The sequence below is a fragment of the Macaca fascicularis genome, chromosome 3 (assembly GCF_037993035.2).
Source record: "Macaca fascicularis isolate 582-1 chromosome 3, T2T-MFA8v1.1".
Classification (NCBI taxonomy): domain Eukaryota; kingdom Metazoa; phylum Chordata; class Mammalia; order Primates; family Cercopithecidae; genus Macaca; species Macaca fascicularis.
In genome coordinates, this window is record NC_088377.1 from 168191318 (window position 1) to 168210892 (window position 19575).

General features: G+C 36.8%; 1 protein-coding gene across 1 annotated transcript in view; it reads right to left on the minus strand.

Annotated features, from left to right (window-relative positions):
* GRM8 (glutamate metabotropic receptor 8) overlaps nt 1-19575 on the minus strand; it is an 814595-nt gene that overhangs the window by 90720 nt on the left and 704300 nt on the right. The window contains exon 9 of the mRNA XM_074036649.1: nt 12180-13115. Coding sequence (XP_073892750.1) covers nt 12180-13115 — 936 coding nt within the window. The remainder of the gene's footprint in view (nt 1-12179; nt 13116-19575) is intronic.

Consider the following 19575-nt stretch of genomic DNA (forward strand, 5'->3'; position numbering starts at 1 on the left):
TTTTGCATTTTTCTGAATACCACACAAAGGTTTTTGCATAAAGCAAACATTTAATAAATATTTTTGATGAAATGTTATCACCAGCTGTAAGCTAACACTTAAATTTTGGCCATTGAAAAGTATTTATTTAGCAATTATATTAAACCTAAAGAAGAGGACATTCAAAAATGATTTGTGTCAACCAAAGATTTTGAGTCATTTTGCAAATTCAAAATCATTCATCCATTTCTGCATCTAAAAGATTTTTCTTTAAAAATTTATTATATATCAAAAGCCCCTAATATAAAAACATACCTTTATGTTGCCTTGGAAAAGTTTTTCTTCAGACTTTCACTTAAATTATTCTGTATGCAATGATTTATACTTGAATAATCTTCCATCTCCTGATCCCATTCTATAGAATTAATGAGTTTGAATGTTTTTTGTTTTGTTTTGTTTTTCCTGTTGTGTAAAGAATGCACTCATATCTCTTGAGTTACCAATTTTAGATTGTATCTATTGGCTACTCACAGAAAAAGACAAGTGATTTAGTGTTTGCACAAGTCCCCTCTCTATTGTCGCGTTTCACAGACCTCTCAATTTTTTTTTTTTTTAAACAGAGTCTCACTCTATCACCCAGGCTGGAGTGCAGTGGGCACAATCTCAGTTCACTGCAGCCTCCGTCTCCCGGGTTCAAGTGATTCTCCTGCCTCAGGCTTTAGAGTAGGTGCGATTACAGGCACCTGCCACCATGCCTGGCTAATTTTTGTATTTTTAGTAGAGATAGGGTTTCGCCAGGTTGGCCAGGCTGGTCTAGAACTCCTGGCCTCAGCGATCTGCCTGCCTCAGCCTCCCAAAGTGCTGGGATTACAGGCATGAGCCACCATGCCTGGCCAGACCCCTCAATTTTTTAAAGTTATATTACCATTTTTAATTTACAGAGTTTGTATAATATTTACAATACTCACATTAGATAATATTTGTTTGTATATTTGTTTGTATATTTACATTACTTTGTATAATATTTACGTTACTCACATTAGTAGATAAATTAATACTTCTTTATTTTGTTTCTAGATTCCTTCTAACAATACAATACCAATTCAAAAAGCAATTACTATATTATGGATACTAAATATTATTCCGTTCAGATTCATTTAAGTAGCATAACTGGACTTTCAGAAAAGGAGTAAGCATAATTATTAAAATTCTGGCTTTTAAAGGATTATGGATATATATGAATATATAGAGGATATATTCACCACCAGGGTCTTATCCTTTCTCAAGTTAAAAAAAAAATCCTTCTAAATCATATGTGATTGCCACTGCCTTACCGTCTCATATCTGACATGCCCTTTTTTGTTTTGTTGTGTTAAACCTAGGATAATTCATAGGTAGATATGTAGGCACCAGATTTTCTGGGCCATTTACATTTTTAGCCTAACACTGATTGACAGTTTGGTTAGCTATACAATTTTAAGCTTAAAACAAGAAAGACTTTGCTCAATTCTGTCTAGACTTCAAGGAGGCACATGAGATATGATGTTCATTCTTTGTAGGTCTCTTTTCTTCCCTTCTAAAAGTTCCTGGAATTTTCTGTCAATTAGTGAAAATTTACTATGATGCTTGACCCTTTCCATTTTTTCAATTTTAAGAATTTTCTTTCTTCGGTTGTGAAACCTTCCTTCTGTCTTGTTTTTGTATTTAGATTACGTCCATTCTTTGTCTCTGCTTCCTCTTCTAGGACTTCTATTAGATATATATTGGGATCTTGCATTTATGCTCAACATGTCTTCACTTTTCCTCATATTTTCCTTTTTTTTCACTTTTCTTTCTGGTTCTGACTTTTGTTTTGCCCTCTAGATCTCTGCTCTGGTTCTATGTTTCAGCACATCTGTTCAGCTCTTTATTTTCACGTTCATAATTTTAATTTCCAGGATAATATTCTTATTCCCTGACTGATACTTTCCATAGCCACTTGCATGTGTGTGTATGGGTATGTGTTCCATATTTTCTTGATTCACTCTTAAAATGCTAGTTAAAACTGTGTTTTTTAAAAAACATTTTCTTATATTTCCTGAATTACCTGTGGGATTTTTTTTTCAGTCAGTTAATGTTGTTTTATTTGTTTCTTTTTTAGTCTTTTAAAATTCTGCTCTGGGTTTTCTGCAGTTATCCTGCCATCCTTAGCTGTTGATGTAGAATTATAATAGGAGGACCAGGCTGCATGACAAAGATTACTGGTGGGGCCTGTTTTCTTTGTTTGAGAGGGCTGACTATCAACTTGTGAGTTTAGTGATTGTTTAACCTGGCTCACTCCTCTTAAAGATGCATGGATATTGGCAAGCGAGCAGCCTGGAACTTACTGCAGGAGAAACCTGTTCTAAGAATTGAGAAACTTATATTCTTATCCTAGGTAGGACTGTATTTCCTGTTCCCCCTGGTCATATCTGAAACAAAATCACTTCCAATTCTGCCCTTTCTCTTTCAGCGCCTTATATATACAGAAGTCCTCTGTCCTCACATAATTCCCATTCTTTTTTTTTTTTTTAATTTATTTAGTATTATTATACTTTAAGTTGTAGGGTACATGTGCATAACGTGCAGGTTTGTTACATATGTATACTTGTGCCTTGTTGGTGTGCTGCACCCATCAACTCGTCATTTACATCAGGTATAACTCCCAATGCAATCCCTCCCCCCTCCCCCCTCCCCCTCCTCCCTCCCAATGATAGGCCCCGGTGTGTGATGTTCCCCTTCCGGAGTCCAAGTGATCTCATTGTTCAGTTCCCACCTATGAGTGAGAACATGCGGTGTTTGGTTTTCTGTTCTTGTGATAGTTTGCTAAGAATGATGGTTTCCAGCTGCATCCATGTCCCTACAAAGGACACAAACTCATCCTTTTTGATGGCTGCATAGTATTCCATGGTGTATATGTGCCACATTTTCTTAATCCAATCTGTCACTGATGGACATTTGGGTTGATTCCAAGTCTTTGCTATTGTGAATAGTGCCGCAATAAACATACGTGTGCATGTGTCTTTATAGCAGCATAATTTATAATCCTTTGGGTATATACCCAGTAATGGGATGGCTGGGTCATATGGTACATCTAGTTCTAGATCCTTGAGGAATCGCCATACTGTTTTCCGTAATGGTTGAACTAGTTTACAATCCCACCAACAGTGTAAAAGTGTTCCTATTTCTCCACATCCTCTCCAGCACCTGTTGTTTCCTGACTTTTTAATGATTGCCATGCTAACTGGTGTGAGATGGTATCTCATTGTGGTTTTGATTTGCATTTCTCTGATGGCCAGTGATGATGAGCATTTTTTCATGTGTCTGTTGGCTGTATGAATGTCTTCTTTTGAGAAATGTCTCTTCATATCCTTTGCCCACTTTTTGATGGGGTTGTTTGTTTTTTTCTTGTAAATTTGTTTGAGTTCTTTGTAGGTTCTGGATATTAGCCCTATCTATGACAAACCCACAGCCAATATCATACTGAATGGGCAAAAACTGGAAAAATTCCCTTTGAAAACTGGCACAAGACAGGGATGCCCTCTCTCACCACTCCTATTCAACATAGTGTTGGAAGTTCTGGCTAGGGCAATTAGGCAAGAGAAAGAAATCAAGGGTATTCAGTTAGGAAAAGAAGAAGTCAAATTGTCCCTCTTTGCAGATGACATGATTGTATATTTAGAAAACCCCATTTTCTCAGCCCAAAATCTCCTTAAGCTGATAAGCAACTTCAGCATAGTCTCAGGATACAAAATTAATGTGCAAAAATCACAAGCATTCTTATACACCAGTAACAGACAAACAGAGAGCCAAATCAGGAATGAACTTCCATTCACAATTGCTTCAAAGAGAATAAAATACCTAGGAATCCAACTTACAAGGGATGTAAAGGACCTCTTCAAGGAGAACTACAAACCACTGCTCAGTGAAATCAAAGAGGACACAAACAAATGGAAGAACATACCATGCTCATGGATAGGAAGAATCAATATCGTGAAAATGGCCATACTGCCCAAGCTAATTTATAGATTCAATGCCATCCCCATCAAGCTACCAACGAGTTTCTTCACAGAATTGGAAAAAACTGCTTTAAAGTTCATATGGAACCAAAAAAGAGCCCGCATCTCCAAGACAATCCTAAGTCAAAAGAACAAAGCTGGAGGCATCACGCTACCTGACTTCAAACTATACTACAAGGCTACAGTAACCAAAACAGCATGGTACTGGTACCAAAACAGAGATATAGACCAATGGAACAGAACAGAGTCCTCAGAAATAATACCACACATCTACAGCCATCTGATCTTTGACAAACCTGAGAGAAACAAGAAATGGGGAAAGGATTCCCTATTTAATAAATGGTGCTGGGAAAATTGGCTAGCCGTAAGTAGAAAGCTGAAACTGGATCCTTTCCTTACTCCTTATACGAAAATTAATTCAAGATGGATTAGAGACTTAAATGTTAGACCTAATACCATAAAAATCCTAGAGGAAAACCTAGGTAGTACCATTCAGGACATAGGCATGGGCAAAGACTTCATGTCTAAAACACCAAAAGCAACAGCAGCAAAAGCCAAAATTGACAAATGGGATCTAATTAAACTAAAGAGCTTCTGCACAGCAAAAGAAACTACCATCAGAGTGAACAGGCAACCTACAGAATGGGAAAAAATTTTTGCAATCTACTCATCTGATAATTCCCATTCTTTAGAGTTCTTTAACTTGCACTCTTTCTACATTAAGGTTGGAACAGAAAGGGGAAGTAAGGAGGAGCCCAACTGGTCCAGATCTCCTGAAATGCAGTTCTTTAAATATTTCCCTGATGGTCACTCTGATGTCTGGTGCAGGCCTTTATGTTGACTTTAGGTTTGGAAATTATTTGGGACTTTTATAGTAAGAACCACTTATGCATCTTGGGTTGTGCTTCCCTTCTTTGAATTTCTCCATAAATCAGACCCAACTGGCTTTTATTTTTCAAGACTTTCTCAGTTTTACCAAATGTTGGTTCTAACAATATAATGGCTTCCTCTCATTCTCTCTCCTTCTCTTTCTCCCTTCCTCTTAGTCTTCTTTCTTTTTTTAAATCTCATTATTTTTGTCATTTGTTACCTTAGATGGAGGACATACAAGTATCTTTGTGCCAGCCATTATCTTGAACCAGAAACCAGATTAAATTTCTTTTTATATATTCTTTTAATTATTCAAATAAATCTGTTTCGAATTTATTTTAGATAGTCCGGAATATATATTAATATTTGGTTAAATATTTTTTCTACACTTTAAGGTAGGTGGTACTAACCCATATGATACCACATTTAGATTTTTCTTTTACATTTCCCAACATAAAAATACATATATATATATATATATATATATGTGGTTACAGCCAAAAGGAACTGTTTGCTTGCAATCTGTTCTTCCTGGCACCCTGTATGTTCCATGAGATACAAGCATCTACTGAAGCATAAAAAATGTCCTACAAAATCATAATAAGTAAATCAGTCACTACATTCTGCATTATCAACAGTCCTGGGTGTCATTAAGATTCTGTCTGTATAGAAAAGATTAGGTTTATGTATTAAAAGATTAGGTGTATATGATATTCTCCTAAAGCATTTTAACATAAAGTCATGGTCACTATGACTCTGAAAATATTTACATTTCAGTCTTAATCAAATCTAGTACCTCAGGATTTTTCCATCATATTCAGAAAGTTGAACCATTTCGATGTGTTAGCTCTAGCTGTAAGTTCCCAGGCTGTGTATCTAATGGTCTAGTTGCATAAATTGTTGTTACTGGGCGGAGAATTCAAACTCTTTGTGAACTCAATTTCAATTGAAAACTGAGTGTAAAAATACCACAATGCCACTAATAATAAGCACTTAAATTAAGTAATCTTCGGCCCCACAGCTTCCTCAGAACCCCCAAAAGTAGGAGGTGTAATCTAAAAAGATTCATTGAGCAAATATTTCTTTGTGCTATGAAGTAAGATGGCTTCCCTCAAAAGAATTCCTCTAAATGTTAAAGTTGGTAATTTTCTGCAGGAATAATATGTAACACAATCAGAAAAAAAAATGAAAACAAAAACTTATATAAGGCAGCATTCCCTAGGAGAGCTACTCGGCAGTCCTGCCTGCATGTGCTCTACATGAGAATTCCATGTTTCCTCTGAATCTTCACAAGCATATCATTTAAACTAAGAGCATAAATGAGGCCACATACACGCTTTCTTTTCCAATTTTTTGAAAATTTACTTCCCCCTTCCAGAGCAGATTGCAACAGTCTCATATAATCGATCTCATATAATCTCATATAATCTCATATAATCAAAAAAATTGACCACAATACATTAAATAGTTCCGTAATGTGGCACAGCTCAAAAGGATCTGCTTCAAATGACTGTGAACTGACAAGGAAATAAAATGGTATATAGTTGGCTGGGTGCAGTGGCTCATGCTTGTAATCCCAGCACTTTGGGAGGCCAAGGCGGGTGGATCACTTAAGGTCAGGAGTTCGAGACCAGCCTGGCCAACATGGTGAAACCCCATCTCTACTAAAAATACAAAATTAGCTGGGTGTGGTGGTGCATACTTGTAATCCTAGCTACTTGAGAGGCTGAGGCAAGAGAATCGCTTGAACCTAGGAGGCAGAGTTTGCAGTGAGCCAAGATGGCGCCACTGTACTCCAGCCTGGGCAACAGAGCGAGACTTCATCTCAAAAAAAAAAGGCGGGGGGGAAAGAAAATGGTATATAGTTTACCAACAGGTAGCCTAGATAGTTATATGCAATATTTAATTATTACAAACATGCAATGTGGATACTGATAATCATTTCTACTGCCCTCCTTTAAGGAAATGGAGAAATGTCAGGAGACAAGGTACGGCTGAAAATTTTCCTCTGGTTTGATCTATTCTGCAAATCTCTTCCATTGTTGTCCAGGTTATTGACACTCTTTCCGCAGGATTTTCAGGCTGTTCTTTTCTCATCTGGACTATTCCTTAGAGCAGGAATTTTATTACTGATCTCCAAACTACCTCTCAAAACTTTTATTAGAGTTATTCACATTTCAAATTATAATACAAAGATTTCAGCAACTGCTTTCTGATGATATTTATTTTTTCTTCCAGTATCGTCTGCTAAATATTTGAAGGCAGGTACACAATGCCTCAGGAACAACTCTGTCCTGTCTCCAAATGCTCCAGATTCTTCTCTCCCTCACAGCCCTCTTTAACTGCTGTAATCTGTAAGATCTACTCTTCGGGCAAGGCTCTATGTTTAAGAAAACACTTTCAGGCTGGGTGCACTGGCTCATGCGTGTAATCCTAGCATTTTGGGAGGCTGAGATGGGTGGATCATGAGGTCAAGAGATCGAGATCATCCTGGCCAATATGGTGAAACTCCATCTCTACTAAAAATACAAACATTAGCTGGGAGTAGCGGCGTGTGCCTATAGTCCCAGTTACTTGGGAGGCTGAGGCAGGAGAATCACTTGAACCTGGGAGGCAGAGGTTGCAGTGAGCCAAGATAGTGCCACTATACTCCAGCCTGGCGACAGAGCAAGACTCCATCTCAAAAAAAAAAAAAAGAAGTAAGAAAACACTTTCAGTTCAGCTGGGAGTCTGCTAAGCTATGATCTACCTGGCAGAAGAAATTGAGACAATTACTTGGATAAATCAAATCACATCCTCCTACTCTATTCATTTGAATATATTCAGTTATTAAACAAATAGTTTTTAAAGTCCCTATTACAGACTCAATATTATGCTGAGTGCATGGGTAACAGCCAAATGATAATGATAGCCAACATTTATTCACTGCCTATTATGTGCATGAAACACTTTTCATGACTCCTGTCATGTAACTTTCAGCAAAACAAATATGAGGTATCTATTAGTACAAAAAACACACCATACAGAGACAAAAGAAGTTGTGTGTGTGTGTATGTGTGTTTCTTTTAAATAATCGACCCTCTTCCTGCTTTTCCCCAGAATATATGAACTCAAGTTTTCTCTAGCTCGAGAACAGGGCTGGGTGCGATGGCAGGGGGTTGCTTTACATTGCTTTGTATTGGAATTTGTATTGTCCGGGGGGAACTCATTACCACCTATAGATACATAGGCACTTGCCCATGTGTTCTCAGCGATTTAGCAGACACAGGATTTGAACCCAAGATTTCATGTTCAGGAGCTTATGCTCTTTCCTACTCCACTGGCCCACCTGTGTAGCCCTACATTCTTCTGCCCCTAAAGTAGATAAATACAGAAAAAGAACAAGAGGGGTGATATGGCAAAAGTATCTCAATAGTTGCATCAGTTCTCCTTTGCTTTGTGAATTATGGATGAAACAAAGGACAACTACAATAATTCTTTCTTGTTCTTCTCTTTAAACATGTAGTAGCCCTATGTGAAATTAAGTGACAATGACAAATTTTTAGGAAAAAATATACATGACCCATCATTAAATGGGAAATCATTTTTTTCAGGAAAAAAAAATTGTTATAATGGAGATTACAATAAGATGCATACAGAAGATTCCCATTGTGCTGTAGTCTAACTTAAATCACAAATATGCCTTTATATTATTATATCATTAATATTAACTCATTGAATAGGCATTTATTGAGAATGGACTATAAGAAGAGCTGTATGTTAAGAGACATACTCATTCAGACATTGCTTATTGGCCACAGATTGAGAACGATGACTTTTAAAAGTGAGAAGAGGAAATAAAGGCGCAGGAGTGAGTAGAGGGTGGAGTCTAAGGTGACACCCAGGTTTCTGACTTAAGCTGCTATGCATCCTGAGGTCACTGCAAGCAAAGCTGGTTTGAGATTATTGGAGGTTTTTTCTTTTCTTTTCTTTTCTTGCCTTTTTCAGTTTTATTTTCTGTTCCACTTCGAGGGTGTTTTGTTTTGTTTCCATCGAATGCCCTAGATGACGCACAGTGCTCACTGGAGGTTGACAGTGTCGTAACCCTTGTCTGATTATCTCGATTTTATGAGCCCAATTAAGGATGATAAAATATGTGTTTTAGAGATTTCTGCCATCCTTACAGCCCCTTACCATCCCTAAGGATACTTCTCCTGACTGTTAAGTCAATTACATTTTAATTTTTTTCTCTTTTCAGTACAATTATATGAGTTTGTGTTATTGTATGGCTATGCCTCAGTGGTCTACCCTTCCTTCACACCACTTTTCTATAGGGAAACAAAAGGTGCCTTTATACCATAATTTAGTTGAATTCAGCAGTACTTACAAATGATGTTATTAAAATCTATTGGGAAGAATGATTCATCTTGATTTCAAAAACAGAGGACAAAGGAATGTGGGGAAGTTAAATGATATATCATTGAATAAAGATACTTCAGAAAGCTGTCTGTTTTCATAATTGCTACAAGTGTCCCTTTATAACTTGATTTTACCCAAACGTTTCCCAAAACATCTGTCTAAACTTTTCAACTAAGTTGTTATTCCTGCTTCTTGTAATTTCAGAGAGACCAGTATGGTTCGATGCATTCTCTGACGTTATTCTGAGAAGAAACAATTAAATGCATACTGGAAGACATTTTGCTCTTCCATAAGTTGTAAATTCGGTGTCACCAATGCACAGTCACAGAATGCACAGTTCTATTGTTTGCTTTCTCATCACAGATCTGACCCCTCACCATCTTCTCCTGCCCTTGAGCCTGATCCTTTTCTGACTTTGAGCCTGGCACCTTGCTGGTGCTGGCAGGCATCAGGAGCTAGGAGCCAGACTGAGCCTTGCAAAGGAGGCTCAGAGAAGCCGACTGACATGGGCTCAATAATTAGCTCAATGACGGACACAATGCTCAATAAGGAGCTGCTGGGTTAATGGATGTGTGCGCTGGCTAGCTGTAGTAAACACTTCAAGCTGACAACATGGGGCTGACTGTCTGAACAATACAAATGAAAATGGAGGACTGACCAGCTCTTTGGCCCTCCAAGGTCAATACAACATATTTAAAGCCTTCTTGTAGAGACATACAAGTTTTGTTCATTTTTAATATTCATGTCAATAATTTACTCAATGTGAAAACGTAAACATTCTAGAGCATTTTTTTGTTTTTTGGTAGAGACCAGGTCTCACTCTGCTGCCCAGCCTGTAGTGCAGTGGCATGATCCTAGCTCACTATAGCTTTGAACTCCTGGGCTCAAGCCATCCCTGCTGCCTCAGCCTCCTGAATAGCTAGGACTGCAGGTGCACGACACCATACCTGGCTAATTTTTTATTTTTATTATTGTAGAGATAGGGTCTTGCTATGTTGTCTAGACTTGTCAATAATTTTATGTATTGTCTTGAATAATAAAAGAAACTTGGACAGAGAGTAGCAGGTAGCAAATTTTCAGATGTAGATTTAGGGTAACACATAATTTTATGAAGTACTTCAGTACCAAAATCTTAGTTATTTATAACGTGATAGCCGTTGATGTAGAGCTAATCTGAATTCGACATTTCCATGACTAAATAATTTGTGGACTCTAAAATATTCTCAAAATTCCTAGAGTTAGCATTTCTTAATTGATTTCTTTAGTCTTTTTTACATTCAACTATATTATACATACAAAATGAATCCATTAACATATTTTATAATGTGTCTTTCCGAGTGCTTCTTAGATTTAGTTTGATTTAAGAAAGCTAAGAAAGAAAAAGGAATTTTGCTAGCCACACTCAATCATGTTGGCATAGGCATAGCTATATAGATAGCCATAAAATTACACATAACCCCCAGGTTTTCAAGTGAATGAACAACTCCCACAGTCTCAGCAACACAGAGCAACCTCCACCCTCTGGCATATTCATGTGTTCATTTCACTGTGAATTTCTTATCATCTTCATCACTGCTCCTCAGGGGGCATCTACAACTCTGCAGTGTTACTGTTCTGAGAGAAAATGGTTATTTTTTATATTTTTCCTTCAAAAAACATATTTAATAGAATCAGAAGTTTATTCTCTTCAGCAGCAAGTTTGCTGAAGTACATTATTTGTCCAAAAATAGTTGAAGGCCACATTGATTGAGGGAGGGATGAATACTCATACTAATGAGCTTTCTGTCCCCTTGTTGTGGAAATTTTCTGTGAATTTGCTGGGATTTTCTGCTGGGTCATGCAGAACCTCCTTGGAATGCTATAGCCTGGGGAATGTAATTACCCCAGGATGTTTCATTTTTCTCACAATCTCTGGTGGCACAGGATGGAACAATCAAGTCCTCACTCTGAAAGAACTCTCTCACATGCCCGTCAGGGCAGAAGGGCTGTCATTACAGAAAGACAGCATTCTCCTGTGTTTCAAGCTGGTTTACCTCCATCCCACTACCGAAACCGTGGAATTCAGAGTTCACCTGAGTTCTCTGCTTTTCTGTACATAGAACTACAACATCCAACTCAGCAAACACTCCCTTCCTATACAGATATTCTTTACCAGCAGTATTTTATGTGGAAAGCATTAACAAGAGATTAGTGACAAAAGAAATTACATTGGGGGAGTCCATTGATCTTCGCCTTCTAAAATGTATAAGCTGCTTTATATAATTGTCCATGGTTGCTTTTTTTACCCTCATCATCAACTTCCACATATGAAAAAGCAACAAGAATGGGGACTGAGAAGAAATAGTAAGATGGTTCAGACTGAACAAAGCCATTCAGTCTTTGCATGTGTGTGCGATTATTTCACTATAAACTCTGCTTCCATGGCTAAAATCATCATAATTACCAAGCAATGGCTTTATCCCAGAGTTACATTAGAACAGAAAAGAAGGCATTTGTCATGCAGTGGCATATCTCAGGGACAGCTCACCCCTGTGAACCATGTCTGCCCTTTCTTCCTCCCTCTTTTAATTAACATTTGGAAAAGAACAGTGATGTTAGCAGATAGCAGAGCTGGGAAGGGAGACTCAGAAAGTGATGTGAGCCCTGTCAATCTTCAACCTTGCCAAGGAGGACACATTAAAGTGTTTTTCATGGAAAATCAGGCTTTGTCAACACAAATTCAAAGCAATGTGACCTTGATGGATGGATATATATACACACACACACACACTAAGAATAGCACAGACTGAAGCATCTTGAGAGAATATAAGTGAACCAAATAAAAGGAGGAAAAGCATCCTAAAAGAAGATGTTCAATCCAGGAAAAAGTTGTCAAGTGCATTTTCTGCCACTTACCTTTTCTGCTGACTGGGCTGTACCAAAAAAGATGGGGATGAAAGCTAACCAAATGATACAGGTGGTATACATGGTAAATCCAATAGGTTTGGCTTCGTTGAAAGTCTCTGGGACACCTCTCGTTTTAATGGCATAAACAGTACAAGTGACCATCAAGAGGATACTGTATCCAAGTGAACAAATGAGTGAGAGATCAGAAATGTCACACTTGAGCACTCCCCTGGCCTTCTCTGGATCTAGTGTCCGCTGCTCTCCATAGTCAATGATGATGTGGGGGGGATCCACAACAAACCAGACAAACACTCCAAGGAGCTGGACAGAGATGAGGCTGAAGGTGATCACCAGCTGAGATGCTGGACTAATAAACTTGGGCGCTGTGACAGATTTCTTCCCCTGCTCAAATATTCGATGAATACGGTTTGTTTTGGTCAGAAGGGCTGCATAGCTGAAACACATGCCAAGTCCTAGGAAGATTCGTCGGAAGGAGCATATGATTGTATCTGGTGCTGCAATCATTAAAAAGGTGATTGAATAACAGAGAAAAATCCCTGTTAGGAGCACGTAACTAAGTTCGCGTCCTGAAGCCCTCACGATAGGTGTGTCATTATAGCGGACAAAGGTCACGATCACAAAGGTGGTGGCGATGATTCCCAATATTGCAACAAACACAGGCACCACAGCCCAGGGAGAATGCCACTCCAATTTGATGATGGGGATAAGCTGGCAGCCTGTGCGGTTGATGTTGGGTCTCTGATCCAGAGGGCAAAGTTCACAGGACAGCTCATCCACCTGGTAGTTGTAACCTTCACAGCGTTCACAGTGCCAGCAGCAAGGGACCCCTTTCACCGTTTTCTTCCTCTCCCCCGGCTTACACGGCAGGCTGCAGACCGACGCTGGGTGAGTATGTTCTCTATGAGCCCACTGCATGTGTTCCACCTGTGGGTATAAAAAATTAATGAGCCTTCCATTTTTCCCCCATTTATAATATCCTAATCCTAGCCACGGGTTTGTAATAAATCACAGAATGCTGACAGTACAAATACAGTTTACCATGATAAGAGCCTAGGTTTTACCCCTGATACTGACTTTATGAAAGTGTTAAGTGACTGGATCCAACATATCATTCACCTCATCAACTTGATGAGCGTCATTAGTTTCCATTTACCCCCTCAATGCTGACCAATGTGACATCTGGAGAAAGATGTATTGGTCGAAACAGTTTTAACACTAAAAAAAAAAATACAAAAATAAATAAGCCCCGTAGAAAGATGCTTTAGAGTTAATCACAAATATAAATGGCAGAATCCCTGAAACACTGGGTTAGGATATAAACATATATAAAAGATGATCCATGTCTTTCTACCATACTTAGAGAAATTCAAATCGCACTGCATCAATTTTGAAAGGAAATGGCAAAATGAGTTACTTTAATCTCTGACTTTCCTCATGTGTTCATGCAGATAACTATATTAATGTGTTGTGCCCCTGTTTAGGCTTGAAATATCCTTTTTTTCTTAGTCTTCCATTTTCATGTTGTGCAAAACACCATGCTGAATGAGATAAGTTGATGGCAATGTTTTTTTACTGAACAAAAGTGGCCCTATGGTGATTTAAAGCAGGGAAATTAGTACAAATGAGATTTTCCTTACTTTGCTCAGTATCTGCCTCAGGGCCTTAAAATCCAACCTTATGCTTTCAGGTTAAATCATAGAATAACTCTATTGAAATACAAGCAGTTCATGAAAGAGATAGTGCCAATCATTGATCTCTTACCTTGAATTTGGTTTTCTTACTAGACATACAGTAATTTTAGCAGAATGCTAATAGGACAAAACTGAAAATTATGGATGACAGGAGACCACTTACTATGAAAAGCAGCTACTATAAAAGGTAAGCTCTATGAAATGAGTAATTTTTTCACTGGTGTGAACAAACAGTGACTGGCATACAATTTGCCCTCAATACGTATTTGTTGAATTCGTGAGGGAGAAAGGATAGGAAAGGCACCACAGCAGAGCCCTGAGGAATAAGGATACGGCTTAGAAGTACTGGGATTTGGAAACAGAGGGTGCTGAAGAGGCACAGAAAAGGGAGATGAAGGAATGTTTCAGAAAAAAAGAACAACTTCTTTTCATAAGTTCACCTTTACTGATAATCCAAAATAATTACTATACTCTGTGGCAGTCTACTCCACCATGGCCCCCACTAAGCTCACCTCTGAAAATTCATGTGCTCCTGTGGCCCCGTCCCACTTTGAATAGGGCTAGTCTGTGTAAACAATAGTATATTCCAGAAATGATGGTATGTCTCTTCTGAGGCCAGGTCATAAAAGGCATTTTGGTTTTAGCCTTGCCTCTGCTGGATAATTCACTTGAGCGGAAGCACTCCAGTGTCACTGATGCAGGACAGACGAGCCCCAAGTGGGACCAAGCCTGCCAGAATTCTTGGCTTCACCCAGGAAAGAATTCAAGGGCAAGCTGCTGGCGGTTGGAAGAAAACAGCTTTACTGAAGCAGCAGTGTTCCAGTTCTAGACAGTGTTAGAGCTCCACGACTGTTCCTGCAGAGTTACCCTACAAGCAGAGAGCAACAGCTCAGGGCAGTTCTGCAGATTATGCAGTTCTGGGGATTATGCAGAAAGTTCTAGGAAAAGGGTAATAACTACTGGGTTGCAGGTCATTGCCATAGAAAGAGGCTGTAACTGCCATGGCAATGGTGGACATGTCTTATGGGAAGCTGCTTCTGTCCTGTCCCTGTTTTAACCAGCCCTCAGATTGGTCTGGTGTCCAAGTTCCACCTCCAGAGCCAACTCCCTCCAATACTCATCATCAATACTCTTAGCAGCCCTGTGGAAAGAATGGAGGCCTCCTGCCCACAGCAAGCACCAACTTCCCATGCGTGTGAAGGAGATGCCCAGAAAGTCATCGTCTGGCTCCAGTCAAGCCTTCAGGTGACATCTGAATGAATGATACCTTGAATACAACCTCATGAGAGACCCTGAACCAGGAAAACCCAGCTAAGCTGTTCCTGAATTTCTGATCTACAGAATATTGTGAGATGAGGTTTATTGTTTTAAACTGCTACATTTTGGAGTTACTTGTTCTGCAACAATAGAAAATGAATGCAGCTCAAATTAAACTCAGCTACTTGGTGGCCACTTTCATTTTAATATCAGTGTAGTTATCTGTCCAGCAGGCACACCCAGGGACAGCTACTGTATACTTCCAAAACAGCCCCAAGTATGTAGCTTTAGCAATATTCCTTCCTCATTCTTATGGTGGCTTACTCTTTGACAATCAGGTGACTGAAATTGTTCTCATGAATGATTACTTAAGAATGTTTTCCTTTCTTGAATCTGGGGTGAATCGTTGAGGCCAGAGAACCGTAGTCTTCAAGCTCAATACTTTTAAAGGGCTGTCGAATCTCTTCAAGGTAGAGTAGAGACTTTGTGTCTTTAATTTCAGACATCCGCCCTTGAGAAAGTAGATGCTTCTTCATGAGGGCATTTGAGACTATTAGATCTATCCTGTCAGCTTACCACAAAAGAAATGTAATCTACTATAACCCTCTAGTTTCTTATTCAGTTTTAATGACTTAAAAATATTATATTTTATTTACTTATAAGATTGCAGGAAGAAAGAAAGGTAAATGGAAGCACACAGTGATTTCTTTCAAAAAACACTGAGAAAAAAATGAAATGCTCCACTGGGTGCTTCAGTAATTAACTTTATACCCTAATGGACTCTTACAAGATAAGAAAATATGTTTTTTAAGGTTATATGTAAAAGCTAATTACTGTAGAAACAAAACTGCATTTTGTTGGGAACCTCCATAGATTTACAATGTTCCTGCTCAAAAAAAAACAAACAAAACAACAACAACAAAAAAAAAAAAACAGAAAAATATGTTGGAAACATTAAACTTCAAGAAACCTTAAAGGTCAGTGTCTCTAATCACGTGTCGGAAGCTTTAATTCTCAATATGTATTATTTCTCAGAAGAACATAAGACGTGTTAAAAAAGAAATATACCTATATCAGATAAGTCTCATCACATAGGATAAGTATTTATCATTATAAGCTAAATGTGAAATTTTCCTTGATAAATTTTTAATGTTTCATACCAATGAAAAAATGTTTTTCATAAATGAAAAATAAAGTTATAAGACTATGAAAAATACCACAATTTTTAACAGCTATGAATTTTAAGTAAAAAAAAAATTAAGCAATATGTGTGATATTTTCATTATAAAGGAGATTATAATGTTATAGTTTACAGTTTATGTTTTAATAAATATGTTAAATATACATGCTAAATATACATGACTTCATTTTCATCAAGGAATCTATTTATGCTAAACTATACTGTAAATTGATTTCATAGCTAACGTCTGCAAACCAACTAGTATCCACTTCGAGAAAGGACAAATAACAAATGCTTGAACAAGGATCTTATAAATACAGTAATATTTGACACTAACAACTTATTTTACATAGTTGCTAAATAATAATTAAAGCCAACACTATTTGAAAGTAAATGAAAACTGCCTAATTTCCACAACTGTTACAAAGCATAAACAAAGATTATTCAACCTTTGTTTATTGCTATATTAACAAATTATACCATCTTTCATTATAAGTATAAAGAGATGCCTTATCTATAGATTTTTAAAATTTACCTTCTTCACCTTTGGTATTACTCTGTTATTAAGATGTTTTCAGTCTAAAATACATGGTATAACAAATGGGGGATAGTTATATAGATAGATCTTCCAGGGACAAAACAATGGCCTATTCTTATCTTGACAATGTTTACCAATAGTGATTCATTCAATAGGTTTCAATCCAGTGCATTTCAGAAAATGTAAGTCATCAGCTGGTTTCTGCTGTCAAATCCTGTTATTACTGCAGACAAGTACACAAACAATCATGAAACCAAAGTTTCCAGGTAAGTGTGCTTGCATTTTTAAATTTTCCATCTTTTCAGAAAAGTCAGTTAAGAGTACTGTTTTATAAACTCTTTAAAAAGAATATAATTTTTATGGAATAATTTTCTTCTGTATAGTTTTAATGACTCCTGAAGAAAGGATTACAAGAATGTTGAACAATTAAAAGCTCCATTACAATTAATAATTTTCAGTATTCATTACAGAACTCTGAATCTAATATCTCTAATACAATGTTTTTCTGAAATATCAAGTGGTATCTTTGTTAATGTGCTTACCATATGCAGGATGTGGGAATATTTTAAATACAATGTTTACAGATAACTGATACTTAGTCATACCATTCTTAACACGTTTCCTCTTGCTCTATATATGTAAGCATAGTGTTAATAATTATTTTGTTGACTAGTTTGACACCCTGATACTCGAAACTCAACATATCTGACTTATGTAATGGAAGACTGCATGTGCAAATACTTCCAGAGACACTAATGATTATCTTTAAACCATTACTCATTAAATTTCTTGTAATCAATAGGCTTTATCAATGCATACAATCTGCATGTGTACTTAAAATTTCAAAATTTAATATTGTATTTTGCATATCACATGATTCACACATGAATGAGTACATGTGGCACAGTTAATTTGATAACAGAATATAAAATTATATAATTATATGTATTATATATATATGTGTTTGTGTGTGTGTGTATATATATATTCCTTAATATTCTGCATTTCCTTAGTCATGTACAGCTTTAAGTGACCACAAAGAAAACAATATTTTTCTCTTCTTCAAAGTGGCCCATGTCCTTTCAAAAATTTAATATGCTTGAGATGATCCCCAGGCTGAAATTCTGTTTTTCTGTGATGTTCCAGATCTACATAACCTTTAAAAGTGCAAAGACTTCTCCTATTTTAAAGACAATTTAAAATAAAATTAAGAAAAAAAAGTCATTTACATTAACATTGAAAATAAAAATACCTAGGGATAAACTTAGTAAAAGAAGCACAAGACTTACCCAGGAAAAACTACAAAACATCATTGAAAAAAGTGAAAAAAAAAAGTATAAATAGGTGAAAAAAAATCCTATGTTTATGAATCAGATGATTTACTACTGCTAAGATAGCGATACTTCCCACGTTGATCTGCATACATATTCAACACAATCCCAGTCAAAATCTCAGCTGGCTCCTTCACTGAAATTCATAATCTGATCCTAAAATTTATATGGAAATATAAGGACCCCAGAATAGCCAACATTTTGAAAGCAAAGAACAAAGACGGAGTATTCACATTTCCTGATTTTAAAACTTACTACAAAGGATGTAATAATCAAGACAACATAGTACAGGCATAATAATAAACAAATTAGTGGCGTAGACTAGAGAGTCCAGAAATAAACACCTACCCATATGCAAAATAATGAAGTTAGACACCTACCTCATACTGTATACAAAACTTAACTCAAAAAGTATCCAAGACACAATGCAACAACTAAAACTTAAAAACTCTTAGAAGAAAACAGGAGTAAATGTTTATGACCTTGTGTCAGGCAGTGTTTTTTAGATATGACACCAGAAGCAGAAGCAACAACAACAAAAAAATAAATTGCACTTCATCAATATGAAATAATTTTGTGGTTCAAGACACACCACCAAGACTGTTAAAAGACAACCCACAGGACAGGCAAAAATATTTTTAAGTCATTATTATCTCTATTAAGGAACTTGTGTCCAGAATATATTTTTCAAAAACTGTTAAAATTCAACAGTTAAAAGACCAATAATTCAATTACAAATAATTCCATTACAAATGAGCTAATAAATTGAATACACATTTCCCAAAGAAAATATACAAATGGTCAATAGTGCATGAAAATATACCTAACATTATTAGCTATCGGGGAAATCTAAATCAAAACCAGAGCACCAACCAGGACTATTATAATAAAAAATAAAGACAATAGCAAGTATTGATGAAGGAATTATTTGCATTGATGTGGCAATGTAAAATGGTACCGTAGCTTTGGAAAATTTGACAATTCCTTAGAAAGCTAAACACAGGGTTTCGATATGAGCTAGCAATTCCACTTCTAGGTATATATCAAAGATCGTTAAACACATATGTTCCCAAAAAAATTTGTGTATAAATGTTCGTAGCAGCATTATTAATAATACCCCTGAAAACCAGAAACAACACAAATGTCCATTAACTGATGAAAGGATAAACAAATGTGGTATATCTATATTACTTAGCAATAAAAAGTAATAGTGTATTGACACCTACTACAAAATTGATGGACCTTGAAAACATTACACTAAGAAATGAATGAAGCTAATCACAAAATACTACATATTGCATGTTTTTATTTTATATATAATATCCAGAATAGGCAAATCCATTGAATTCCAGGAACTAGGGAGGAAGGAAATAGAGAATGTCCACTA